Source organism: Balaenoptera ricei, chromosome 6 (genome assembly GCF_028023285.1).
Source record: "Balaenoptera ricei isolate mBalRic1 chromosome 6, mBalRic1.hap2, whole genome shotgun sequence".
Classification (NCBI taxonomy): Eukaryota; Metazoa; Chordata; class Mammalia; order Artiodactyla; family Balaenopteridae; genus Balaenoptera; species Balaenoptera ricei.
In genome coordinates, this window is record NC_082644.1 from 52,748,571 (window position 1) to 52,775,705 (window position 27,135).

The following is a 27,135-nucleotide window of genomic DNA, read 5'->3' on the forward strand; positions in this document are numbered from 1 at the left end:
AGGCACCTTCCCCTCCTTATTTTGAATTGGGTAACTTTCACTTGCATTCAGGAGACTCAAGCATAAAAAAATTATAGCCACCACTTACAAGTCTGATTTAGCAACGTTTAACACCATGCTTATTATTTAAATGCGTATAGCAGTTCCAAGAGAGTGTTGTAGCAATAAGAGTAAGAAAACATGTCTAACTCACTGAGTCAATGAATATCCTCTGGAGACTTCATGGGAAACAGATCAGATTCCACTGTCACCGCTACAGTTTGGTTTTGCTAGCAAAACCTTCCCCATGCCTTAAAACAAAAGTCACATGCACAAAATTCACAGGATTATTTTACTAGAATTTAGTGGGGAGGAGATGATATAATTAGATTTTTCACAAAAAATCTTTAGATTGAACTCTAGCCAAATAAAAGAAAATCCAAGTTCTTGTTTCAGTCTCAAATGGCCTGGGTATTGAAGCAGTGTCCCCTGTCCTGGCATGCACGGTTCAGGCTGTTGGTTGTGTGGCCACCCTTTCATGACCTTCAGCTCTCTGCATCATGTCTCAGTAAGCCCAGACACGAATTCTGAAAAATTCCTTCTGTCTGTATGGTTTTCCTCACCCAGCTGAGAATGCTGCTGGCTACTGCAGAACTGTTCACCAACCATACGCTCTGGTCCATACAGCTTTCTTCTTAAACTCTGGGAGAACTCTCAAGGACAGCAGGGTGGCTAAGGGGACAAAAAATAAAGTGCACTGTTGCATTTGGTGGAGTTGCATTTGAAAAAGTCATTTAGATCAAAAAGGTGTCAATAGAACTTGGCTTGTTCTCACTCAGCTAATCTTTAAGAATTCCTATCAAGCCTTAGACAGAATTTTAATGGAAGAAAACAAATAATAAAGGTTGAGGAAAGGGTTTTTTTTTTTTTTTAAGTTACTTTGAAACCAGTTAGTGGGAAATTCTGCATAATTAAAACAAAAACTGACTTCTGGGATGCTGGCAATGCTCTTTTTCTTCATCTGGGTGCTGATTACATAGGTGTGTTCCCTTTGTAAAAACCTACTTGTGCACTTTTCTACATGAATATCACTTTTCCACTAAAAAAGTTTAATTGAAAGGTAAACAGGGCTTCCCTGGTGGCACAGTGGTTAAGAATCCCCCTGCCAACACAGGGGACACGGGTTCGAGCCCTGGTCCGGGAAGATCCCACATGCCACGGAGCAGCTAAGCCCGTGCGCCACAACTCCTAAGCCCGCGCACCTAGAGCCCCCGTGCTTCCGCAACAAGAAAAGCCACCGCAATGAGAAGCCCGCGCAGCTCAATGAAGAGTAGCCCCCGCTCGCCGCAAGTAGAGAAAAACCGCGCGCAGCAACGAAGACCCAATGCAGCCAAAAATAAATAGATTTATTTAAAAAATAAAAAAAAGGTAAACAAAGACAAAAAACCTGATCCTGTAATGAAGTTAGGTTCATGGGCTCAATGGAGCAAGTATGACTGTACTAAACTATATTTGAACACACACCTTAGCTGTCATGGGTCCCTCAGAGATCGACTTAAAGTAGGGAAGTTATGTGTAGCCCCTCTAGGTAACTTATTACATATCTTATTTTAGAATACTAATGTAAATATATTGAGATTTAAAAAAAATATAATAGTGTGAGGGAATGAGGGTAAGCCAGAACTACATAATTGTGTGTGACTCTAGTAAGCCCTTGAATACACGATCAAGTGAACATGTACTTCTTTGACCCAAATAACTATTTTCCTCATCAGTATCAATTGTTATCTTCATGACCTAAGACAGTATATGTTGGGAACAACCAATGGAATTATGGACCCATGGCCATTAAAAATTAGTCCAAACTCCTCAAGGAAAATAAATGGAGGAAATCCTAGCAGCAAGTCTCTAGGGAATGGTCAAGTGTAAATATGTCAGACCAGTGCCGTGATCCTCAGTGAAGTTCTGTGGTTGATCAGAATCACCGTCCTACACAGGCCCTCCCACCTACTTTGGAGGGAGGGAGAAGGACAAGAACCAACACATTAGATAATTCTCGCTTGTTAGGCAATCAATAGATTATACCATACTTAAAGCAAAATATGGTCAATTATCACAAGAGTAGGCCAGCAGGCAACTTTCCCAAGGTGAGACTTTTCAGTGTAGTAGCTTACAGCATGTCAGGGGCATCAACAGCAGCCACTGGGAGGATCCAGACCCCCAAGTCTCCAGATGTGGATGACAGTACAAGCTGTCTTGGACCACAGAGCCAATGCCCAGAAGACTTTTCAGATTTGAGTAAAAATATCTACATAATTTTCACAGAAAGATCATCTATATTTGTGGATCCCACAGTCATAGTTTAACAGTCAATGGAGATGTATAAAAAACATGAAAATCATCTAAATGCCTGGAAGCATGGGAAATGTCCAATTCCCTTGGCAAAATACTATGCAACCGTTAAAAATACTTATGAAGCCAGTGTAAGAATGGGTTAAAATGCTTTTAAAATAATTTTAAAGTAAAAAAGGCAGTATTCAAAGTGTGTATGTACATTTTTCAATTGGCTATGATTATAAAAACGTTAATACTCATACGCAGAGGGAGCAAAAACTTAGGAAAAACAATCAAAATTGTCATTGGGCCGTGGGATTCTGGATTCTTCTTTGCTTATTTTTACTTTTCTGAATTTTCTAAATTTTAAGTCATATTTTATGATTATAATAAAACATTTAAAAACCATTTAAATAAAAATTAAATCTAAAGGCAATGCAACTTTTTTTAACCACTTTCTAATTCAAGAATGCCACACTGGTGACAGCTTCATATTACTTCTCTAAACTGAACCAAGACAAGCCCTTTCAGGAGCCAACATACGCTAGGATGCTGTTCTGCAGCACGGACAACACTGGATGGGCATAAAGCACGGAAGTGATACCTTTTAAAAGATCCCTGGATTTTGCTGAGAGGCCTTCTTTAGGGCTTTCCATGATGCTGAATAGCCAGTCAATGAACTAGAGTGAAAATGAAGAATGGTATCAGTGAAAACAATGTCACTATCAGTAAGACATCATTCAAACCCTTGGGCCTGCACATACGAGTATCAGGGCAGTAGTCCCTGGACAATACCTGCCTGGGCTGGGAAAGTGGAGCAGAGACGGGACCAGGCACAAGAGATGGGAAAGTTGGAAAAGGCTCTCATTTAGTTAAATGACCCAGCGAAGTCAAACCTCCTTCCTTTGCTGATTACCCTGGGACTTGCTATAGCTTTTAAGAGTGGGGTAGGCATGGGCCCAGAGGGCCTCCTGTGTGCCATGAACATTCTGCCTCATCACTCTGAGACGCCCCAGAGAGGTTAAGAACCTTGCCCAAGTCCACTCCCAGTGAATGGCAGAGTCAAGGTCTGAACCCAAGTGCACCTGGCTTCAAAGCCTCACACTCCTCCTTCACATCATGCTGCCTGCCACCTGGTTCTGTGTGTACCAGGCCTAGGCTCCTAGGTGGGGTGGTAAATGGGGAAACACATCAGATGTAAGCCCCTGTTCCTAAAATATGTTTCTGTGGCTAAGAACAATTTGTGCCCAAATGGATATGAAGCAAAGTTGAAATGTAAGAGAAAAGGCATAAAACAATTTACTAGGTAGACCCAGGCGTATTAGCTGCAAATAAATCCTGCAGATGAGGTAGAAACTCATAGTACTCATGAGTTTGACTGATATCCCAGGTGCAGCCAAAATTGTTTTTGAATTAGATAACGGATAATTTCGTTGACTGAATGTTGCCAATCTCGACTCATTGAAAAACACATACACTAGTTGTAGGTATTAGGAGTTTTAACCTTGGACTAGAAAAAGAAAATATTCCTAATTCCCTGCTTTAATTAAAACTTTTTTCTTTGTTTATTTTCTTTTCCTCAATTTTGTTTTATCATATCCTACTGGTAAGTAAATAAATCAGGTACTACAAATACATGATAGATGCAGGATGTCTATACTGTAGTCCAAAACGAACAGGGTGTCCCAGGCCAGAAATAAGGGGATAGGATACCACATTTAAATTTATTTTCATTTAAAATGAAAAAGAAAGCACAAAATTAGGGATAATAATACTAATGCTTATCAGGTTTAAGAAAACAAAGGCATTTTAATTGAGATGCTCAGTGAAGTTCATGGCTAAACTGTGGGTCCACAGCTCAGAAATATTTTTAAAGATTAATGTTCAGATTTTAAGAGTAAGCCACACAAAGTTGGCTTTAAGCTTTCAACCTCGTAAACATACAGTTTTGATTAAATGGGATTCAAAAATACCTTTCAATCAACAATTCAAGACAGGTCAGAGCCACGTAATGAGAAATAAAGGATGTACCGTATTTTCATATGCTCTTCACGACAGCTAGTAGCCTGGGGAAACTCAGTATTAAAAACCAAAAGGTACTTCCTATAGTTTGGGTTTTCCTGAGGGCAAAGGTGATGACATTAGGCCTTTACAAATCTCCCCACGGTATCTCACGCAGGCCAGAAGCACCTGGAACACGCCTATCGCATGGAATGAGCTGTGGGGAACCTTAAATATGGTAAAAGATGGATACTCCAGATTCGCATCTCCCTGGAGGATTTCCCGGACCCATCCCCAGACATTGTTGATCACCCCCCTCCCTTGCTCATCACCACTGTATCCTTATCATACCATCTTGCAACCTTGAACTTGCCTTCCTGTCTGTCCTCACTCTGAAATTCTGGGCTCTCAGAGACTTATTCATCCTTTTATCCCCAGGATCAAGAACACATGTGTCTTCAATAAATGAAGGCAAGTATAAGCTTTTCTTTCCACCTCACCCCTAACAGTAAGCAAGTTATTGCTGTTGTCACTGTTGTTTTTAGTCAGCGGTTACCCTGAGCCTGGGCTAGCCTCAATCTCTGAGGCTCTGCATCTGCCTGAGATTCGAGGCTGAGTAGGAAAGCCTGTAGTGTGACTCAGGTTTCACTTAACTCCCACCTCAATTCTACAGCAGAAACTGCTGAAGAGAAAATGGCCGCCTGCCCTGACAAGCAGGTAGCTGCCAACCTCACCTTCTGGGTCTGTTCCTTCCATGGCTCTTTCTGCAGCAGAAGAGGCATGCTACTGGGAAGGAGAGTGACAGCCTCCTGCACAGTGACCCTGTGCAAGGGACTCCTGCCAAGGAACCTTGATGCTGGCCCAGCTGGACCATTTTCCTGATGCCATGGTAACCAACTGGCACTGAGGCCAAGGAGCAGAGGGGCAGCGTGGTCTGCCCATGCAACCACTGCTGTTGCAAATATCAGCAACAAGAAATCCAAAGCCTACAGGAGAAATAGGAACAAGGTCAGGTCACATGCTTTAACAATGCAAAGTAACACATGTTCACATACACAGCCCCCATCATGAGGCAATGTTACCTTCCCCTTCACTCAAACCTTCCGCCTGCCCCACCCCTACCCCAGAAGAGGGACTGGACCGAATAGCAAACTATTTCCATGCTTAATGAAGAGACATTTTGGGGTTTCAGAAGGTTTGAAGGATCCTCTTTTGTGAAGACAGAAGGCCCAACAGTTTCATTATTAGTGTTCTAACATTTCAAGAGAAACAATTTATTTAACACCTAATCATACTGAGATCCAAACATTCCTCTGTTTTGGTGTTTTCAAAGAGACTTAAAAATTAATTAAGAGAGATACAGGCAGGGATATTTAGGTTTATTATTATGTGGCAAAACTGATTTTCAAAAATATGTATAGTGTATTCTGTTTTTAAACAGAAACAACAAATGACTCTCCACATGCATTAAAAAAAAATCCGTTTAGAATCCATGCATTTAGATTTTATAGACTAATCTAGACACTTGTAGAAATGGTGGTAACAAGGGCTACCTCTGAGTTACTGTACTACTGTGATTTAAATTATTCTTTCTGTTTAACTGTATTTTCTAAGTTTCAAAAGATTTTGTAAGAAAGCAGAGAAGGTTAATACAAACTTTGGAAATGAGAAGAAGAGGAAAGATTATGCTAACTCAAAAAAAAAATTTAAAAAGTACCCCTCAATCTCTTAAAATGCCTAATCTCACTAATGAAAATTTCAAAAAGACACACAACTCTGCAGAAGAGCTGGGCAGAATATCAAACAACATCCCAGGTTATGCATATTTTGCTCACACAGCAAACAGCAGACCCATGAAACATGGCTATGGAAAAATACTAAAAAAAAATGCACACTGGGCAGCTGAGTCAAGAAAATGAGGAGAGTAGGAAAGTGCTGTCCTTCATTTTTTTTACTAATCTTTTTTTGTTTTACTCACCCAGTACTAGTGGTGGTTAACCTTTTCTGGGTCATAGGTCATTTTGCAGGTGGGGTGAAAATTTCCTTCCAATATGTGCATGTAAGTATTGGCACAAACACAGATTACTTGCATACACTTCAGGAACCCCTTCAAACCAGGTGTTTGAAGCCATGCTCCGGGCCAGTGCGGAGGCCAGAGCCCTGTACCCCAGTCTTTGTGGGGTCCAGCCCAAGTACACGGGATCCCAGTTTCCCCCTCCAGCTAGAATTCTTTGTGTACTGCCTGTCAAGGAACATGTTCTGTTGAAAATATTTTTCAAAGGGCAGCCATGGGCATCTCCTAGAGCCTGGTAAGAACATCCGTTTCCTTGTGATGTCAGATAATTGTCATCTTTGTTTTCACAAAAATAAAAGGAAGGAAGGAAAGAAAACTCCAAGCAGCAACAATGTTCCTCTTTTGGGAGAGTAAATATCCTCTATATTTTAAGGAAGCCACAAATGACTCCTCTACATTGTACCTCATTAAGAGCCACGTTCTGAACAGATGCTGACTGGTAAGCAACATTTCTGATATAACCCATCAGTTCCAAGAGCCACTCCATTCTCTTCAACACACCTGAAACAAAAGGATATTTCTTACCAGACCTTGGTTTTCCTTTGCAATGAAAAACAGATCAGCGATTACCATCATAACTAAAGCAGAACACCCGCCAAGGACCCTGTGCGACAGTTTCAAGTCCTTTTATGGTACCTGAGACTTGTGCTCACCCGTGAGAGGGTTTTTGATACTATTCACATCAGATGACCATACTGTGGTCTTTATTTTTAAAAGCTAATTTATTCTTCAAATCTGTGATAAAATGGTGAAATGCATTTATTGGAGTTGCTCAACATGAAACACTAGGAGAAACTGGGCATGCCAACTAGTTAGTAGTGTTAAATCTTTGATAACTAGTTGTTTTTATAGTCCTCCCTTGCTTAAATATTCCCAATTTATGCAAAAATCATAAAGAATACCTATCCTAAAACAAACAAACAAACAACAAAAAACAAAACCCAGCTATTACAGGCTAACTGGAGAACAAACATCAACATAAATATTAATTTTTCCTTTAAAAAAATGAGGATTCCCAGCACAGCAGAGACTACTTGGAAACGTCTTAAAATTTAGTGCATGAGAGGAAAATGGGAACTAAATTTGAAGGCCAGCTAGTTAGGACCAAAGGCAATATCAAATTTGTTTCCTTCATGTATCTTCATGCTTAATAGGGAATACCTACTAGTTTTCTGCCTGATAAATACACTTTTAAGTTAGAGTAAAAAAATCTCATTTCTCATCACAGGTTCACTTTTCACTGGGCTGGTGCTACTGTGGACATGAGACAACTCTCTCAGTTGCCAAAGAGGAGGATGAATCAAAATTTCCTACACAGTCTTGCAAAGACTATTACAATTGTATTTGTCAGTTTTCTCTCAAAGCCTTCAAGATACAAGAGATGGGGATGATGGGTCTCAAGGGCTTCCCAGCCACGTCTGGTCTGCTGAAGCCAGATGCCTTCAGGACCTGAATGTAGACGTGAGAAATTTTAAGCATATGACCAAAGGCATGGAGGAGAAATGAGGGAGCTCCCTCTTTAGATGATTATTAAAGTATAAATGTCTAAAATGGTCTAAAAGTTGCACCATTCATTAGCAGAGCTTCAGGCCTGAAGCTTCTGGCTTGAGGATGTAGTAAGGGTGTCCAGATTTTATTCTTCTCACCCCTGAGAAGTTCTTCTATAGAATAACTAATTTGTTGTTGGGCTGCTTTCTTTTTCTCTTTGTGAAATGACCACCCAAAAGCCATTTTCATGAAAACATCAGGGAGAATCAATCAGCATCCGTCTGCTTGAGAAAGGAAGCAGGAAGAATCAACCTGATAAACTTGTTTATGTCTCTGAGGGCCTGGAGGGCCAAAGACAAGATAAAAGTCACCAGTAGAATTCATTCCCACCTCCAAAGAGTTGATGTTGTGAGCTGTAATTGCTCGTTTCTATCCAAGGTGCTACTCATTTGGGGTAAAAAGGCCTTGCCTGTGTCAAGAAGCACTAAACTAGTTAAGTTGAGGAAACAATTACAACCTAAAAGATGGTAGGCACATCTTTCTGTTCCTGATGTTCGCCCCCAGCTGGCCTTACCGGTGTTGGCGTGGCTCACAATCCGTGCCTGGTATAAGCTGTGCAGTATCATCCAGGCCAGTGTGTCTTTTTCATGGTGCTGAATAGCAACACTGAGCACATCAGTCAAGCCCATCAAGGGGAATCGTCCTTGAGAGATCAAGTATAGTCTGACAAAGGCAGCCTTTTCTAGGCTGTTCTGCAAAAAAGCAAATTGTTCAGTTACTATTAACTGAAATTGTTATAGAACCTCGGGGCAAGGGCAAAAGAGAAAGGGTGAGTTTGAAGTTGATTACCATTCCAAATGCTAAAACTGTTCGTTTCCTGCACAGTGTGACCTACCTGCCTGCGTGCTATATTAAAATGTACCTACAGACAGATGGTTGTAATGTCACCTCCTGTTTTCTCATAAAAACCATAAATGATTTCAGGGGTTAATTGGTGAGGATATTTAGTAAAGCTACACAAATAATAATAATAACAATGATAACTAACAAATACAGTACTTATCATGTGCCAGGCACCATTCTAAGCACTTAACCTGTGTTAATTTGGCACTTCACAAAGTGTGGTACACAGACCTATGGGGCACCCCAAGACCCTTTTAGAGGGTCTGTGAGGTCAAACTATATTCATAATAAGACCCCAAACTGTAGCAATGTTCATTGTATTTTTCACTGACACTTGCAATTTTTTAAAAAGCTAGTTTCATTTAAAATATCCTGTAAACAATAAAAATTACTAGTTTTGTTAAACCTCTGCCCTTGAGTACATCTTTGTAATATTCTGTATGACCAAATGGGAAGTATGCATAAAAGACTTGTGCTGCAGCCCCAAGTGTGATGGTCGTCTCAAGGAGAAAGTTGTGAGAGTGAGTTGTGAGCTGAAATAGCCACTCTTCTCATGGAACGCCATTTAGTTGAAAAGAATAATTGACGAACAAACTATGGTTATGAAAACTGAGTATTTGATTATTTTTTAAAAGTGAAGGAAGTAAGACTGTCACTTCAAGGAAAATACTTGACAGTATTTATTGCCAATGATAAAATGTGAGCTTTTAAGTGAAAATTAGATTTTTTGGAAAATCTGTATCTGCTACGATGACTTTAGTAGCAGATACGTAAAAGACTTTTCTGATGAAGTTGCCGGCGATACTGACAAATGTGATGTTTTGATGTTTTATAATGAAATGTACCAACATTTGGAAGATTTTCAAAATTTAGTGACTCAGTATTTTCCAAATGACCAATATATCTTACAAATCTTGCAATAATATCTTACGAAATCATGCATTGGTAAAAGACCCAGAGTGCAATGGACCAATGGATTTTAATGTAACAGAGTATGTGAAGTTCACCGATATGGTTTCAGATTCCACATTTTAACTAACCTATAAGAAACCAACACCTGCTGAGCTTTGGGACAGTATCAAAGAAAGACATCCCCAATCATCAGAAAAGACTGTTAACACACTCTTCCCCATTCCACCTACGTATCTGTGTGAGGCTGGATTTTCTTCACATACTTCACCCAAACAACATCACAACAGAGTGAATGAAGCAGCAGCTGTGAGAATCCAGCTGTCTTCTATTAAGCCAGACAATAGACTTACAAAAATGTAAAACAATGCCACTTTCTCACTAATTTGTTTTTTGGAAAATAGTTTTTTCTTACATATGTTAAGATGCAATGGGTTTATTATTACTTTTAAGTAAATATCTTTAAATTTTTCTAGTTTTAATTGCTAACATGGTAAATATTGACAGACATAAGCCACATAAATACAAGCTCTTTGGAGTCCTCAATGACTAAAGTAGTCCCGAGACCAAAAAGTTTGAGGACCACTGAATTACGCATTTAATTCTAACACTGAGCAATAGATTACTATTATCATCCCTCCTTTACAGATGAGGAGACGGAAGCACAGAAGTTAGGCAACTTGCTTACTGCCACACAGAGTAAGAGCTGAAACCCAAGGAGTCTGAGCTCTTCACCTGTACCTTCTTACCTGTGTTCTTTTTAGAAATGAATAGAAAACATAGGGCTCAGCGGAACACATTAACTCTTTTGGGGACACCAGAACAGGATTTAGAATGTTCTAGTGACAATCTTCTGAATGGCACTTTAGAAACCCAAGTGAATAACACAACAACTTTTAGCTCTAGGTACCCCGAAGTAAATTATATTAATTCGAACAATGTAACATGAATATAACAAGTTGTAATAAATTACACGAAAGTAATAATTATGATAATAAGTTATTACTGAGTACTTGCCTTGGGTCAGGCACTTTCCCAACAACTTAACATGGATTAAGCCATTTAACTCTCAAAACAACCCTAATAGGTAGGCGCTATTATCTCCCTTTTATAGATCAGGAAACCGAGGCAGAGAGAGGTTATGACACTTCATCAATGTCACGTTGCTAGTAAATGAGAGACTGGCTTTCATACCGGGGCAGTGAGGCTCCAGAGTCCACTCTCTCAAGCATTTCCTTATACTGCTTATCCTTGCTTAAAACAAACTAATCTCCAAAACGCCGATATTCCAAATATTCTAACAGTGCCTCTCAAACCTTAGGATGAACCACAGTCACCGGGAGGGACTGTTAAAACACACACCACTGGGCCTCCCTCCAGGGTTTCTGATTGAGTAGGTCTGGAGTGAGACTCCAGAATTTTCATTTCTCATCACTTGCCAGGCTGATGTTGTGGGTCCGTCGGCCACAGTTTGAGAAACACAGCTACACCATGCAGAGGATTCAAGGATTCAACTTAACAGGCCAACCTGCCATATAGTGAAATAAATGATAAGATGACCACCCACGATGTGAGGGCTCACAGTCCTCTAGACCTCTGGTATTACCTGGTACGCAGGGATGCCATTTGAATAAGTAGGTCCCATGGGGATGTACTTATTCTAAAAAATTATTCATTTTTTATCTGCAATTCAAATTTAACAAGGTATCTTGTATTATATTCTAAATCTGGCAACTTTACTCTTATGCTACTTTTTGCTTATTCATCCTTTGATTCGGTATGGGTCTGAGAGGTACTTGTTAATTATCTTGTGTCAGTGATAATAGTGTTTGTTTTTCAATCAGCCACCTTTCTTCATTCCAAAAGGATAAGTATCAGGTGAAGGAAAATAAATGTGCCTACCATGCACCAGAAAGTTCTTTGGTCAGAATATTTCCGTTCTTGTGGATTTTGTATTGAAGGTGTCCTGTACTTATTTTTGCTCATCAGTAACACTAAAATGTTCTTGACGAAGTGGGATTAATTAGGTTAAAAAGTTATTCATTCATCTATCCATTTATATACTACTACATATCCAACCGTACTAGGCTGGACATGAGACCCCACAGTGAAAAAGATAGTTTCCTGAAATTAGCCAGTAACAAACAAATATGAAGCAAAGCTAGCTTCAGCCAAAAGGATACTATAATCATCTCAATTGTAATTTCCACCTCAATAATAAAAAAACACATAGATATGTTATTACCTCAGTAATCTGGGCAACCCGATTGGCTTCATCGTCTGTCATTTCCGAGAGGCATTTTGCTACACTGATATACAGCTCTAGATCATTTCTCTGGTAAAGAAAAATCCAAAGCATGTCAAAATACAGTGTAAAAAAACACGTATATTCTCAATGTTCTGACAAAATCATTAGATTTGCTTATCTCCACGAACAGCAGCTGATGAGATTTTAATTTTAACCAAGCCAAAACTCGTGGCCAATTTTTATCATTTAAAAAACATCTTTCCTGTTATTGCATGTATTTTGTTTGACTGTACTTTTTTCTCCTTATCAGAACCCATCATTCCGAATGGATTTTTAACTTCTTTGTACAACTACATTTCAGAAGTCTGTTGGGGGAGAGGCAAGGCTAGTATTAAGTCACTTGATGTAAATAGTGGGTCGGACAATATGCCCAAGGACTCCCCAGGTGTAAAGTATAAGGGTTTCTTTTTTTTTATTTTTTAAATTTATTTATTTATGGCTCCGTTGGGTCTTTCTTGCTGCGCCAGGGCTTTCTCTAGTTGCAGCGAGCGGGGGCTACTCTTCATTGCAGTGGCTTCTCTTGTTGCGGAGCACGGGCTCTAGGTGTGTGGGCTTCAGTAGTTGTGGCTCACAGGCTCCAGAGCGCAGGCTCAGTGGTTGTGGCACACGGGCTTAGCTGTTCCACGACATGTGGGATCTTCCCGGACCAGGGCTTGAACCCATGTCCCCTGCATTGGCAGGCGGATTCTTAACCACTGCGCCACCAGGGAAGTCCAAGTGTAAGGATTTCTGAATGTGCTCATCTTCTACAGGCATTTGGTAAAAGGCCTAAGAGCAAACTTCCTGGTGCCGCACTGGTTAACCTGCTTCTGAGCGTGCTCAAAACTTTGGTTCTAAATATTCAACCTCAATTTAGACCTTGGAAGCAAACATTCTTAGTGAAGAATGTGGTTATTTCTTGCTAGCCTTCCCACCACATTCTTAAAACATATACCTCCCTGCTTTGCCAAAAGGCTTTAAAAAATCCCAAACATAAATTGTCAGGAATGTAAATATTTTTGTTCCTCACCCGAATCTTATTTGGCAGAAGGTCAAAAATTTTCCCAGTAGCTTTGCTGAGCAGACTCCAGAGGTGGTAGGCAGGGCTGGGCTGTTTCATGGCCTGGCTCAGACCCTGTAAGGCACTTGGGCATAACTCAGGTTTGTAGAGTGGGGAAGCTGCTTTAAAAACTGTCACCATTAAGCTTTCAACAAAACCCACGATCTGTTCATCAGAGATGTGTTTTATCCACGAAGGCACAGATAGCAGGAGGTATTTCTTGATATTCAGCTGAAAGCAAAACAGAAGAGGTCAGATGTAAACAGGCAAGTCTGGGTTTATAACGCTCAAAACCTCTAGGTCATCACCATGTTTGAAAGATAAAAGGTTCAGGTGAAAGATAAAAAGTTCAGGTTGTTTCCTAGACCCTCATTTCCCCACAGCTTCATGGTCCAATGGACCACCGATGCATGTAATTTTAGCGGCTGCGGTGACTCCTGATCCAGGGTGACTCATGTGGATATATGGTATCTACCAATCCATCTGTGAACTACTCAGCTTAAACCTTGGATCTCTTCAGGGAGGGGAATAAAATGCTACTTCTAAAAGAACATGACAGTTGCCCTTCAGTCTTAAAAGGTCACATTCTCCAGCAAGAAAAGCTCCTGAAGATGAAGGCTCAACTGCTGGAAATCAACTAAACAGAATATCTAATATTATTCATTTCTTCTTCTGAGGAAGAATAAAGAAATAATGAGGGGAACTGGCATTCTGGGGCCATTTCTGAGCAAAGAAGAACCAGCTGAGCACGTGGAACTGACCATAGCATCTTAGAGTTCAGGAGAGCTAAGAAGGGGCATAGTTAATGATAGCTGTGAGCCACAGACTTTGAGAAAGCAGGCTTCAAAAATTCTTAGAAACATTAAGTATGATACTAAAGGAGCAGCAATCTAAAAGAAGTGCTTTAAAAAATAAAATCTGACAAAAACCAGTAAATTTCAAAAAAAGATCAATGTAGCTTCATGAGTTACAGAAGATTTCACATTAAAAAACATGCCATTTCAGATCATTTTTTAAATGAGCAGTTACATAATTAAAAAAATGAATTTACAAACTTAATTTGTTAATTAACAAAGATAATAAGAAAGGTTCCTAATCAAGGACAAATGCAAAAAAAAAAAAAAAATAGAACAGATCTAAAAGAGAAATGGAAGGATAACTAAAACCTAGAAAAATGTCTGAGATCAAAAAAACAGGCTGTTAGAATTATACATGATTCTAAAGGAAGGAAGCATTAACAGAACAGTGTTCAAGACACAGGCTTTTGAGTCAGCCGGACTCTTCCATTTATTTGCTAATGTAAACTTTGCTTAACCTCCATTTGTCTCAGTTTATCAACCTATAAAATGGAAATAAAATCTACTTCTCAGAAGTGAAATAAGCCAGGCACAAAAGATATAATAGTGTACAATTCCATTCTAAAGAATTTCTAAAGTTTATATGAAATTTATATGAAAGTTCTTTAAAAAAGGCAAAATTATAGAGACGAAAAGAACAGTGGTAGCCTGAGTCTGAGATTGGGAGTGGGGATTAACTGTAAGTAGGCACGATGGAACTTTTTGGGGTGATGGAAATATTATTGGTGATGGATGAAAATATATAAATGTACTAAGACTCATCAAATTATACACTTAAAATAGCCATATTTTACGGAATATAAATTATAACTCAATAGAGCTGTAAAAAAAAAAAAAGATTGGCCTGTCAGGGTTGAAGAGAGATTAAATCTGATGTCTGAATGTACTCATTGAGTGCTTACCAGTAGTAGGTACATAACAAGTGCTCATTAAGTGGTAGCTAAATGGGAGCTGTTTGGAGTAGACAGGTAATAACAGCTGATGGAAAGGATGCAGACCTCAGTAACACTGACCTTCAATTAAAAAGAATCAGGAGATGTAGGAAAGCTCAAAAAAAAAAGTACAGAGTAGAGACTAAAGCCAAAAGACTGAGGAAATAATAAGAGGGTTTTGCAAGATCCTCAAAGAATTAAAGCCGCCTAGAATAGAAGAATAACAAAGAGGAGATCATTTAGCTTATAATTAATTGGTAAACCTCCAAGGAATTATGGAATGTGGTTTTTTTTTTGGTCCTACCTTGAAATGTACCCCAAATTAAACATCTTTACTAATTTCACCTCTTTAAATAATCTCACCCTAATCTTCCTACCTACCCTTAGTCTATACCCTGGAAGGTGCTGGCCCCCTCTATCATAAATACCAGGCTAGATCACTTCTCCCTCAGCACTTTACTCAAGCTGAACACCATTGGCAGAGATGTTCTACTCTCTCCACATACACCTTCCCACTTACATCCCCTTGTGTCTCTAACTTGATGCCTAATGAAATCCTACCAAGCCTTCAAGGCTCGCCTTAATTGCTGCCTTTCTATAAAAGGGAGGGATCATTTATCCAGTGCATGTGGATTTGCCTTTCTTTTAATACCCGCTGAAACGACTGCATGTCATATAAACAAACCCAGGTTCCAATAACTCTACAACTTTCTACCTGTATGGTCTTGAGAAAGGAATTTTAATATCTCTGATCATCACTGTCCCTTTTTCTTGTAATAAATGGTAGCTAAAAGCATGAATGGTGATGGCTATGGCAGAGTTCTGTGTCCCACAATTTTCCAATTTGCTGTCCAGCTATTGTCAAGCCCTCACTCTTTGTGAAATCCCATTTGTCCCCTCTTGACTTTGAGAGCTCACACACAAATGAATGTTGATCTCCCCCAAAAGAACCATATCCTCCTGTTGCTCAACATCCTTAATTACTACATACACTCAGACCATGGATCAGTGGCGGCATCACCCACATTCCCAACAGTGCAGCTACATTCTGGGATGACTGAGCCTGGGTCACCATAATTTCAAGACACAGTTGCTGAATCTCTTCACCTGAAAGAGAAGAAAGGAAAAAAATATCTGTAATATAGCTGCTTCTCTTAACTCATATTCAGGTTTCAATGTCTCAAATCAGACATTTAAAGGTAAAAGAACTTGTGTGTGATGTCTAAAGGTAATGGAACTTCAGCAAACCATAACGTATTTCAAGAGACGTTTTTAGTTACGAAGCAAAAGAAACATACCCACTGTATCAGAGGTCTGAGTCTTGGAACTGGCAAGGATCTTGAAATAGATCAGGAAAGTTCTCTTATGAGAACTTTGTCTAGACAAACCTAAACACTCGAATACTATTAAAAATTTGAGAAAATTCTAGCTAAAAATCTATAGTTTCTGTTTTTCTCTCCTCTCCATCTTACGTTCAGCATATAGACAAATCTGGAAGGACTTAGAGATGTATCCACATTCTCTAGTGACCCAGTCTTTTTAAGCCTGATCCCAGTCGGCAGATGCATCTTCCCAACCAGACCTTTTCTTCTTTTTACTAAAACACCAACATCTTCAATATAGCACACAAAAGCAGGGGAGGGGCAGGGGAACATATTTTTCTGGAAACATAGTATGGTGAGATCTGGAAGCATAGTATGGTGAGATCATATCTTATATAGGATTAGGTTCAAATGAAAGCGTTCAAATGAAAATTGTGTTCAGTCAAAATAATCTTTGATTATCCCTTAAACTGTACATAAATTATAGTATACAAATCTTTTTGTATATCATATGTAAGTAAGCACCTACTGTAAAAGAGCACTCATGGCAAATACACACACATATACAATTTATAGCACTGTTAAAGTTGTTCTTCCTCTTTTTTTTTTTTTTCTGGAGGTGCAGCTACTGTAAAAGAGCACTCATGGCAAATACACACACATATACAATTTATAGCACTGTTAAAGTTGTTCTCCCTCTTTTTTTTTTTTTTTTTTGGAGGTGGGGGGCAAATACATGCAGCTAAATTTGCCTATGCTAATACTCTAACTCCATAATAGAGGTTGCTATGGACAAACTGAGGTGTGCATTCCCTTTGCCTCTCACCACAAAGTACCTGTGGTAAACAGAATAATGGCCTCCAAAGATGCCTATATCTAATCGCCAGAACTTGTGAATATGTTCTCTTGTATGGCAAAGAAACTTTGCAGATGTGATTAAGGTTAAAGACCTTGAGATAAGGAAATTATCCTCGATTATTCAAATAGACCCATTAATCACATGAATCCTTAAATATGGAAAACCTTTCCTGTCTTCAGAGAACCAGAAAGATGACAGCCTGAGAGGTCTTCAGCCCTCTGTTGTTTGCTTTGAAGATGGAGAAAGGGGGCCACAAGCCAAGGAGTATGGGCATCCTCTAGAAGTTGGAAAAGGAAGAGGAATGGATTCTCCCTGTCTTAGTCTGTTTGGACTGTTATAACAAAACACTACAGACTGGGTAGTTTATAAACAATAGGAATGTATTTCTCACAGTTCTGGTGGCTGGAAGTCCAAGACCAGGGTGCCAACATGGTTGGGTTCCAGTGAAAGCCCTTTTCTAGGTTGCAGACTGCTGATTTCTTGCTGTGTCCTCACATTGTGGAAGGGACTGGGGAGCTCTGTGGGGCCTCTTTTATAAGGGCACTAATCCCATTCATGGGGTTCCACCCTCATTACCTAATCACCCTCAAAGGCCCCACCCTCTAATACCATCACATTGAGGTTTAGGTTCTCAACATATGAATTTTCAGGGAACACAAACATTCAGGCCACATCACTCCCCTGGGCAACTAGGAAGGAATGCTGTTCTGCTGATATCTTGATCTTAGCCCAGTGAGAACCATGTTGGACTTCTGACCTACAGAACTATAAGATAATAAATTTGTGTTGTTTCAAGCCACTAAGTCTGTGGTAATTTGTTACAGCAGTAATAGAAAACTAATACAGCATCCCATAGGGCATTTCCTTGAAACCTGGAGTTCTGAAAATGCAGCTTGATAACCATCAAACCAGGCTTTCTGGGACCTGCACCACACACCCAGCGACATGCACCATCTCAGTCGAGTATTGTTTTGATGAGTACATCTGGTCTGTGTCTTCAAACCTCCTCTCCCTCCCCCTCAGCTATTTAGAAAGTGATGCAATGAAAATAACCCAGCTGTCCCATCCAAGAAGACAAACCTCAAGTACCCAGACGTCCATCCAGTCACTACCAATTGTGACACACAATCTAATTTTCTATTCAGGTCACATCCTAAAAGCAGAGTCTGAAGACCTAAAAACATGATATTTACCAAAGTTTAGCCTCATAAGTGGAGAGAGGAGTGCAGCCCAGTTCACAGGAGGATACTGGTAGCTTTCTCCAACAGTTGCTATGGGTTTCATCACAACTTTGAGAAGGGAAGGAGGCACAGATTCAGGACCTGCAACAGAAAGGAAAAAAATAATAAAATACCTCAATAGCATCATGAAACTGGAACATGCCAACTTTCCCTCCTTTCTACTAGTTTCAAAGGATTTGATATCACAGCTTCAATTGTGTTCAACCTTTCAATTCTGTGCCCTTAAAGTCAACCCCATTTGCTAGAAACTTTGCTCCCTCTGTTCTTCTCTCTCTTATTTGTCTCCAGTCTTTCCCTCTTGTCTGGATAGGAATATTCCACATTGCTACTTAACTCTCTTCCATGCTCTCTCATGTCTTTTCATCGAGCTTCCTACAAAGAGTAACTTACTCTACATTATTGCCTTATTGCTCACTCACTCCTTAACCCACTTCCAGAAGAGGGGACAATTACTGCCACTCAGGTCCATCTCCTTCTCAGGAGAATTGGTTACCTTCAGTCCCTGTGGCTCTAAATGGTACATTCTGTCCCATGTGATCCTGCTTCTTCTTCTCCTCAGCCTGTGCCATGGCTGACTGCTCCACAGGTGAGCACCAGATGTAACAGCTAATCCATAGGTTAACCAGCTATCTGTGACATAGCACCATGTTCTTTTCTTTTTTTTTTTCAGGTGGGAGGTAATTTGAAATTGAAAAAATGAGACACTCTAGCAGTTCTGAGTGCAGCCATAAGGTGAAGCCAGGGTTGGAGTAGCCATTGAGGGTCATATAGAAGTGAAGTTACAAGGAAGTTAGAAATGATGTATGAAAAAGTAGCAGACCAAGAAGGAGAAGTAACTGCAGCAGCAGGATCAACATAAGCAGCAGAAGGGAAATCAGCATTAGCAGAAAGAGAAGCAGAATCAGGGAAAGGAAAAGCATCAGCAGGAAAAGGAAAAGCAGGGGTGGAATCAGCAGATAAAGCAGCAGCAGCAGACTCCAAAACAGGGGAAAGCAGAGATGGGGGCAGAGTCAGCAAAAGGAAAAACAGCTGCAGAAAGGAGAAGCATGGGAAAATGGGAAACACAGTAAAAAGGGAGAAGCACAGTAAAAAAAAGGAGAAGCAGAGGCAGAATCAGCAGACCCTGAAGAGCGGGGAAGCAGAAGCGGGGGCAGAGTCAGCAAAAGGAAAAACAGCTGCAGAAAGGAGAAGCACGGGAAAAGGAGAAGGAGGGGCAGAAAAAGTAGCAGAATCAGCAGACCCTGAAAAGTGAGGAAGCAGAAGTAGGGGCAGAGCCAGCAAAAGAAAAAACAGCTGCAGAAATAAGAAGCATGGAAAAAGGAGAAGCACAGGAGAAAGGAGAAGCAGAGTCAGAAAAAGCAGTAGAAAAGTAGAAGAATCAGCAGATGCTGAAAATAGGGAAGGAGAAGTGAGTGGAGAGTCAGCAAAAGGAAAAACAGCTGCAGAAAGGAGAAGCACAGGAAAAGAAGAAGCAGAGGCAGAAAAAGCAGCAGAATCTGCAGACCCTGAAAAGTGGGGAAGCAGGAGCAGGGGCAGGGTCAGCAAAAGGAAAAACAGCCACAGAAAGGAGAAGCAGAAGCAGAAAAAGTAACAGAATCAGCACACTCTGAAAAAGGGAGAAGCAGAGGTAGGTCAGAGTCAGCAAAAGGAAAAACAGCTACAAAAAGGAGGAGCATAGGAAAAAGGAGAAGCACATGCAGAGTCAGCAAGAAAAGCAGAACAATTAGTAGGAGTTGAAAAACAGGGAGAAGCAGAACCAGAAGCAGAGTCAATAAAAGGTCAAACAGTCAAGAAAGGAGAAGCATAGGGAAAGGGAAAAGGAGAAACATATAAAAATGGGCAAAGAGTTTGAAGACATTTTCCCAAAAATGGTACACAAATGGCAAAAAAGATATGAAAAGATGTTCAACATTACTAATCATCAGAGAAATGCAAATCAAAACCACAATAAGATATCACCTCATAGCCATTAGGATGGCTACTATTTAAAAAAAAAAAAAAAGAATAGAAAAAAATAAGTGTTGGTGAGGATGTAGAGAAATTGGAACCCTTGTGAACTTCTGGTGGGATTATAAAATAGAAGAACTGTTATGGAAAACAGTATGATGGCTCCTCAAAAAATTAAAAATAGACCTACCTTATGACCTAGCAATCCCACTTCCAAAAGAACTGAAAGTAGAGTTTCGATGAGATATTTGCATGCCCATGTTTGTAGCAGTACTATTTTTTTTTTTGACAGTAAAAGTTACTTTATTTTTTATTTTCTTGTTTTGTTTTAAAAATTATATAATAATTTATTCATAGTTCAAAAAGCAGAAAAATCATTATTTTTTATGCAAATGCAGCATATTATAACTCTCCGTTCTACTACACCTTATTTTTCTCACTTATTGATGTGTCTTAGAGCCCTTCCCTATTAGTATCTTTTTTTTTATACAGCAGGTTATTATTAGTCATAAATTTAATACACATCAGTGTATACAGGTCAATCCCAATCTCCCAATTCATCCCACCCCCCCCCCCCGCCACTTTCCCCCCCTTGGTGTCCATACGTTTGTTCTCTACGTCTGTGTTTCAATCTCTGCCCTGCAAACTGGTTCATCTGTACCATTTTTCTAGGTTCCACATATATGCGTTAATATACGATATTTGTTTTTCTCTTTCTGCCTTACATCACTCTGTATGACAGTCTCTAGATCCATCCATGTCTCAACAAATGACCCACTTTCGTTCCTTTTTATGGCTGAGTAATATTCCATTATATATATGTACCACAACTTCTTTATCCATTCGTCTGTCGATGGGCATTTAGGTTGCTTCCATGACCTGGCTATTGTAAATAGTGCTGCAATGAACATTGGGGTGCACGTGTCTTTTTGAATTGTGGTTTTCTCTGGGTATATGCCCAGTAGTGAGATTGCTGGGCCATATGGTAATTCTATTTTTAGTTTTTTAAGGAACCTCCATACTGTTCTCCATAGTGGCTGTTATAAGTTTCCATTCCCACCAACAGTGCAAGAGGGTTCCCTTTTCTCCACACCCTCTCCAGCATTTGTTGTTTGTAGATTTTCTGATGAAGCCCATTCTAACTGGTGTGAGGTGATACCTCATTGTAGTTTTGATTTGCATTTCTCTAATAATTAGTGATGTTGAGCAGCTTTTCATGTGCTTCTTGGCCATCTGTATGTCTTCTTTGGAGAAATGTCTATTTAGGTCTTCTGCCCATTTTTGGATTGGGTTGTTTGTTTCTTTAATATTGAGCTGCATGAGCTGTTTATATATTTTGGAGATTAATCCTTTGTCCGTTAATTTGTTTGCAAATGTTTTCTCCCATTCTGAGGGTTGTCTTTTCGTCTTGTTTATGGTTTCCTTTGCTGTGCAAAGGCTTTTTAAGTTTCATTAGGTCCCATTTGTTTATTTTTGTTTTTATTTCCATTGTTCTAGGAGGTGGGTCAAAAAAGATCTTGCTGTGATTTATGTCAAAGAGTGTTCTTCCTATGTTTTCCTCTAAGAGTTTTATAGTGTCCGGTCTTACATTTAGGTCTCGAATCCATTTTGAGTTTATTTTGTGTATGGTGTTAGGGAGTGTTCTAATTTCATTCTTTTACATGTAGCTGTCCAGTTTTCCTAGCACCACTTATTGAAGAGACTGTCTTTTCTCCATTGTATATCCTTGCCTCCTTTATCATAGATTAGTTGACCATAGGTGCGTGGGTTTACCTCTGGGCTTTCTATCTTGTTCCATTAATCTATGTTTCTGTTTTTGTGCCAGTACCATATTGTCTTGATTACTGTAGCTTTGTAGAATAGTCTGAAGTCAGGGAGTCTGATTCCTCCAGCTCCGTTTTTTTCCCTCAAGACTGCTTTGGCTATTCGGGGTCTTTTGTGTCTCCATACAAATTTTAAGATTTTTTGTTCTAGTTCCATAAAAAAATGCCATTGGTAATTTGATAGGGATTGCATTGAATCTGTAGATTGCTTTGGGTAGTATAGTCGTTTTCACAATATTGATTCTTCCAATCCAAGAACATGGTATATCTCTCCATCTGTTGGTATCATCTTTAATTTCTTTCATCAGTGTCTTATAGTTTTCTGCATACAGGTCTTTTGTCTCCCTAGGTAGGTTTATGCCTAGGTATTTTATTCTTTTTGTTGCAATGGTAAATGGGAGTGTTTCCTTACTTTCTCTTTCAGATTTTTCATCATTAGTGTATAGGAATGCAAGAGACTTCTGTGCATTAATTTTGTATCCTGCAACTTTACCAAATTTATTGATTAGCTCTAGTAGTTTTCTGTTGGCATCTTTAGTATTCTCTATGTATAGTATCATGTCATCTACAAACAGTGACAGTTTTACTTCTTCTTTTCCAATCTGTGTTCCTTTTATTTCTTTTTCTTCTCTGATTGCCGAGGCTAGGACTTCCAAAACTATGTTGAATAATAGCGGTGAGAGTGGATATCCTTGTCTTGTTCCTGATCTTAGAGGAAATGCTTTCAGTTTTTCACCATTGAGAATGATGTTTGCTGTGGGTTTGTCGTATATGGCCTTTATTATGTTGAGGTAGGTTCCCTCTATGCCCACTTTCTGGAGAGTTTTTATCAGAAATGGGTGTTGAATTTTGTCAGAAGCTTTTTTCTGCATCTATTCAGATGATCATATGGTTTTTATTCTTCAATTTGTTAATATGGTGTATCACATTGATTGATTTGCCTATATTGAAGAATCCTTGCATCCCTGGGATAAATCCCACTTGATCATGGTGTATGATCCTTTTAATGTGCTGCTGGATTCTGTTTGCTAGTATTCTGTTGAGGATTTTTGCATCTATATTCATCAGTGATATTGGTCTGTAATTTTATTTTTTTGTAGTATCTTTGTCTGGTTTTGGTATCAGGGTGATGGTGGCCTCATAGAATGAGTTTGGGAGTGTTCCTTCCTCTGCAATATTTGGAAGAGTTTGAGAAGGATAGGTGTTAGCTCTTCTCTAAATGTTTGATAGAATTCACCTGTGAAGCCATCTGGTCCTGGACTTTTGTTTGTTGGAAGATTTTTAATCACAGTTTCAATTTCATTACCTGTAATTTGGTCTGTTCATATTTTCTATTTCTTCCTGGTTCAGTTTTGGAAGGTTATACCTTTCTAAAAATTTGTCCATTTCTTCCAGGTTGTCCATTTTATTGGCATAGAGTTGCTTGTAGTAGTCTCTTAGGATGCTTTGTATTTCTGCGGTGTCCATTGTAACCTCTCCTTTTTCATTTCTAATTTTATTGATTTGAGTCCTCTCCCTCTTTTTCTTGATGAGTCTGGCTAATGGTTTATCAATTTTGTTTATCTTCTCAAAGAACCAGCTTTTAGTTTTATTTTTCTTTGCTATTGTTTTCTTTATTTCTATTTCCTTTATTTCTGCTCTGATCTTTATGATTTCTTTTCTTCTGCTAACTTTGGGTTTTGTTTGTTCTTCTTTCTCTAGTTCCTTTAGGTGTAAGGTTAGATTATTTATTTGAGATTATTCTTCTTTCTTGAGGTAGGCTTGTATAGCTATAAACTTCCCTCTTAGAACTGCTCTTGCTGCATCCCACAGGTTTTGGATTGTCGAGTTTTCATTGTCATTTTTCTCTAGGTATTTTTTTTATTTCCTCTTTGATTTCTTCAGTGATCTCTAGGTTATTCAGTAACGGAGTGTTTAGTGTCCATATGTTTGTGTTTTTTACTTTTCCCCTGTAATTCATTTCTAATCTCATAGCACTGTGGTCAGAAAAGATGCTTGATATGATTTCAATTTTCTTAAATTTACTGAGGCTTGATTTGTGACCCAAGATTTGATCTATCCTGGAGAATGTTCCCTGCGCACTTGAGAAGAAACTGTAATCTGCTGTTTTGGATGGAATGTCCTATAAATATCAATTAAATTTATCTGGTCTATTGTGTCATTTAAAGCTTCTGTTTCCTTATTTATTTTCATTTTGGATGATCTGGCCATTGGTGTAAGTGAGGTGTTAAAGTCCCCCACTATTATTGTGTTACTGTCGATTACCTCTTTTACAGCTGTTAGCAGTTGCCTTATGTATTGACGTGGTCCTATGTTGGGTGCACATATAACTGTTATATCTTCTTCTTGGATTAATCCCTTGATCATTATGTAGTGTGTTTCCTTGTCTCTTGTAACATTCTTTATTTTAAAGTCTATTTTATCTGATGAGTATTGCTACTCCAGCTTTCTTTTGATTTCCATTTGCATGGAATATCTTTTTCCATCCCCTCACTTTCAGTCTGAATGTGTCCCTAGGTCTGAAGTGGGTCTCTTGTAGACAGCATATATATGGGTCTTGTTTTTGTATCCATTCAGCAAGCCTGTGTCTTTTGGTTGGAGCATTTAATCCATTCACGTTTAAGGTAATTATCGATATGTATGTTCCTGTGACCATTTTCTTAATTGTTTTGGGTTTGTTTTTGTAGGTCCTTTTCTCCTCTTCTGTTTCCCACTTAGAGAAGTTCCTTTAGCATTTGTTGTAGACCTGGTTTGGTGGTGCTGAATTCTCTTAGCTTTTGCTTGTCTGTAAAGCTTTTGATTTCTCCATCAAATCTGAATGAGATCCTTGCTGGGTAGAGTAATCTTGGTTGTAGTTTCTTCCCTTTCATCACTTTAAGTATATCATGCCACTCCCTTCTGGCTTGTAGAGTTTCTGCTGAGAAATCAGCTGTTAACCTTATGGGAGTTCCCTTGTATGTTATTTGTCATTTTTCCCTTGCTGCTTTCACTAATTTTTCTTTGTCTTTAATTTTTGCCACTTTGATTACTATGTGTCTCAGCATGTTTCTCCTTGGGTTTATCCTGTATGGGACTCGTTGCGCTTCCTGGACTTGGGTGGCTATTTCCTTTCCCATGTTTGGGAAGTTTTCGACTATAATTTCTTCAAATATTTTCTCGGGCCCTTTCTCTCTCTCTTCTCCTTCTGGGACCCCTATAACGTGAATGTTGTTGCATTTAATGTTGTCCCTGAGGTCTCTTAGGCTGTCTTCATTTATTTTCATTCTTTTTACTTTATTCTGTTCAGCAGCAGTGAATTCCACCATTCTGTCTTCCAGGTCACTTATCCATTCTTCTGCCTCAGTTATTCTGCAATTTATTCCTTCTAGTGTAGTTTTCATTTCAGTTATTGTATTGGTCATCTCTGTTTGTTTGTTCTTTAATTCTTCTAGGTCTTTGTTAAACATTTCTTGCATCTTCTCGATCTTTGCCTCCATTGTTTTTCCGAGGTCCTGGATCATCTTCACTATCATTATTCTGAATTCTTTTTCTGGAAGGTTGCCTATCTCCACTTCATTTAGTTGTTTTTCTTGGGTTTTATCTTGTTCCTTCATCTGGTACATAGCCCTCTGCCTTTTCATCTTGTCTATCTTTCTGTGAATGTGGTTTTTGTTCCACAGGCTGCAGGATTGTAGTTCTCCTTGCTTCTGCTGTCTGCCCTCTGGTGGATGAGGCTATCTAAGAGGCTTGTGCAGGTTTCCTGATGGGAGAGACTGGTGGTGGGTAGAGCTGGGTGTTGCTCTGGTGGGTAGAGCTCAGTAAAACTTTAATCTGCTTGACTGCTGATGGGTGGGGCTGGGTTCCCTCCCTGTTGGTTGTTTGGCCTGAGGCAACCCAACACTGGAGCCTACCTGGGCTCTTTGGTGGAACTAATGGCAGACTCTGGGAGGGCTCACGCCAAGGAGTACTTCCCAGAACTTCTGCTGCCAGTGTCCTTGTCCCCGTGGTGAGCCACAGCCCCCCCCCCCGCCTCTGCAGGAGACCCTCCAACACTAGCAGGTAGGTCTGGTTCAGTCTCCCCTGGGTTCACTGCTCCTTCCCCTGGGTCCCGATGCACACACTACTTTGTGTGTGCCTTCCAAGAGTGGAGTGTCTGTTTCCCCCAGTCCTGTCGAAGTCCTGCAAACAAATCCCACTAGCCTTCAAAGTCTGATTCTCTAGGAATTCCTCCTCCCGTTGCTGGACACCCAGGTTGGGAAGCCTGATGTGGGGCTCGGAACCTTCACTCCAGTGGGTGGACTTCTGTGGTATAAGTGTTTGTCAGTCTGTGAGTCACCCACCCAGCAGTTATGGGATTTGATTTTGCTGTGATTGCGCCCCTCCTACTGTCTCATTGTGGCTTCTCCTTTGTCTTTGGATGTGGGGTATCTTTTTTGGTGCGTTCCAGTATCCTCCTGTCAATGATTGTCCAGCAGCTAGTTGTGATTCTGGTGTTCTCACAAGAGGGAGTGAGAGCACGTCCTTCTACTCTGCCATCTTGGTTCAGCTCCTCTGTAGCAGTACTATTCACAATAGTCAAGAGCAACCCAAATGTCCATTGATGGATAAATGTATAAACAAAATGTGATATATACATAGAATGGAACAGTATTCAACTTTAAAAAGAAAAGAAATCCTGTTATATGCTACATGTCCTCAACCTTGAGGACACTGTGCTAAGTGAGATAAACCAGTCACAAAAAGACAAATACTGTATGATTCCACTTATACCTGGCATCTAAAATAGTCAAATTAATAGATATGGAAAGTAGGATTGTGGTTACCACGGGTCAGGGAAGGGAGAAAGGGTAGGTATTTGCTTAGTGGGTACAAAGTTTCAGTTTTGCAAGATGAAAAAGTTCCGGAGATTAGTTTCACAATGATGTGAATATACTTAACACTATGTAAATGTATACTTAAAAATGGTTACGATGGTAAGTTTTATGTTATATGTTTTTTATAATTTAAAAAAAGTTTTAAAAAAAGGAGAGACTTTTGGTTTCCAGTTCTGCATGTAAGGAGCTTGGAAGTTACCACTCTGGTATAAAAGTAAAAAGCTGAACAGACTGAAGAATCAACAACTCTTCTTGGATCCTTAAGA

General features: G+C 39.5%; 2 protein-coding genes across 9 annotated transcripts in view; one reads left to right on the forward strand and one right to left on the reverse strand.

The window, feature by feature from the left end:
• Nucleotides 1–27,135, forward strand: part of HACD4 (3-hydroxyacyl-CoA dehydratase 4) — a 110,860-nt gene that overhangs the window by 68,756 nt on the left and 14,969 nt on the right. The window contains exons 8-10 of one of the 7 annotated variants that reach the window (XR_009503650.1): nucleotides 4,493–4,650; nucleotides 4,988–5,322; nucleotides 7,617–9,174. The exons of 3 other annotated variants lie outside the window; for them this stretch is intronic. Coding sequence is in view for 1 of the 4 variants with exons in the window: in XM_059924646.1 (XP_059780629.1) it covers nucleotides 17,185–17,345 (161 nt within the window). In the remaining 3 variants the exon portion in view is untranslated. Of the gene's footprint in view, nucleotides 1–4,492; nucleotides 4,651–4,987; nucleotides 5,742–7,616; nucleotides 9,175–17,184; nucleotides 17,714–27,135 lie in introns of those variants that run through there. 3 more of the 7 variants (XR_009503649.1, XR_009503651.1, XM_059924646.1) reach the window with 3 other exon arrangements.
• Nucleotides 318–27,135, reverse strand: part of FOCAD (focadhesin) — a 311,371-nt gene continuing 284,553 nt past the window's right edge. For both annotated transcript variants that reach the window (XM_059924644.1, XM_059924643.1), the window contains 9 exons: nucleotides 18,199–18,327; nucleotides 15,816–15,931; nucleotides 13,006–13,266; nucleotides 11,934–12,023; nucleotides 8,451–8,628; nucleotides 6,792–6,889; nucleotides 5,049–5,300; nucleotides 2,918–2,993; nucleotides 318–711 (listed from right to left, as the gene is read on the reverse strand). In XM_059924644.1, coding sequence (XP_059780627.1) covers nucleotides 638–711; nucleotides 2,918–2,993; nucleotides 5,049–5,300; nucleotides 6,792–6,889; nucleotides 8,451–8,628; nucleotides 11,934–12,023; nucleotides 13,006–13,266; nucleotides 15,816–15,931; nucleotides 18,199–18,327 — 1,274 coding nt within the window. In that variant the 3' untranslated portion in view covers nucleotides 318–637. The remainder of the gene's footprint in view (nucleotides 712–2,917; nucleotides 2,994–5,048; nucleotides 5,301–6,791; nucleotides 6,890–8,450; nucleotides 8,629–11,933; nucleotides 12,024–13,005; nucleotides 13,267–15,815; nucleotides 15,932–18,198; nucleotides 18,328–27,135) is intronic.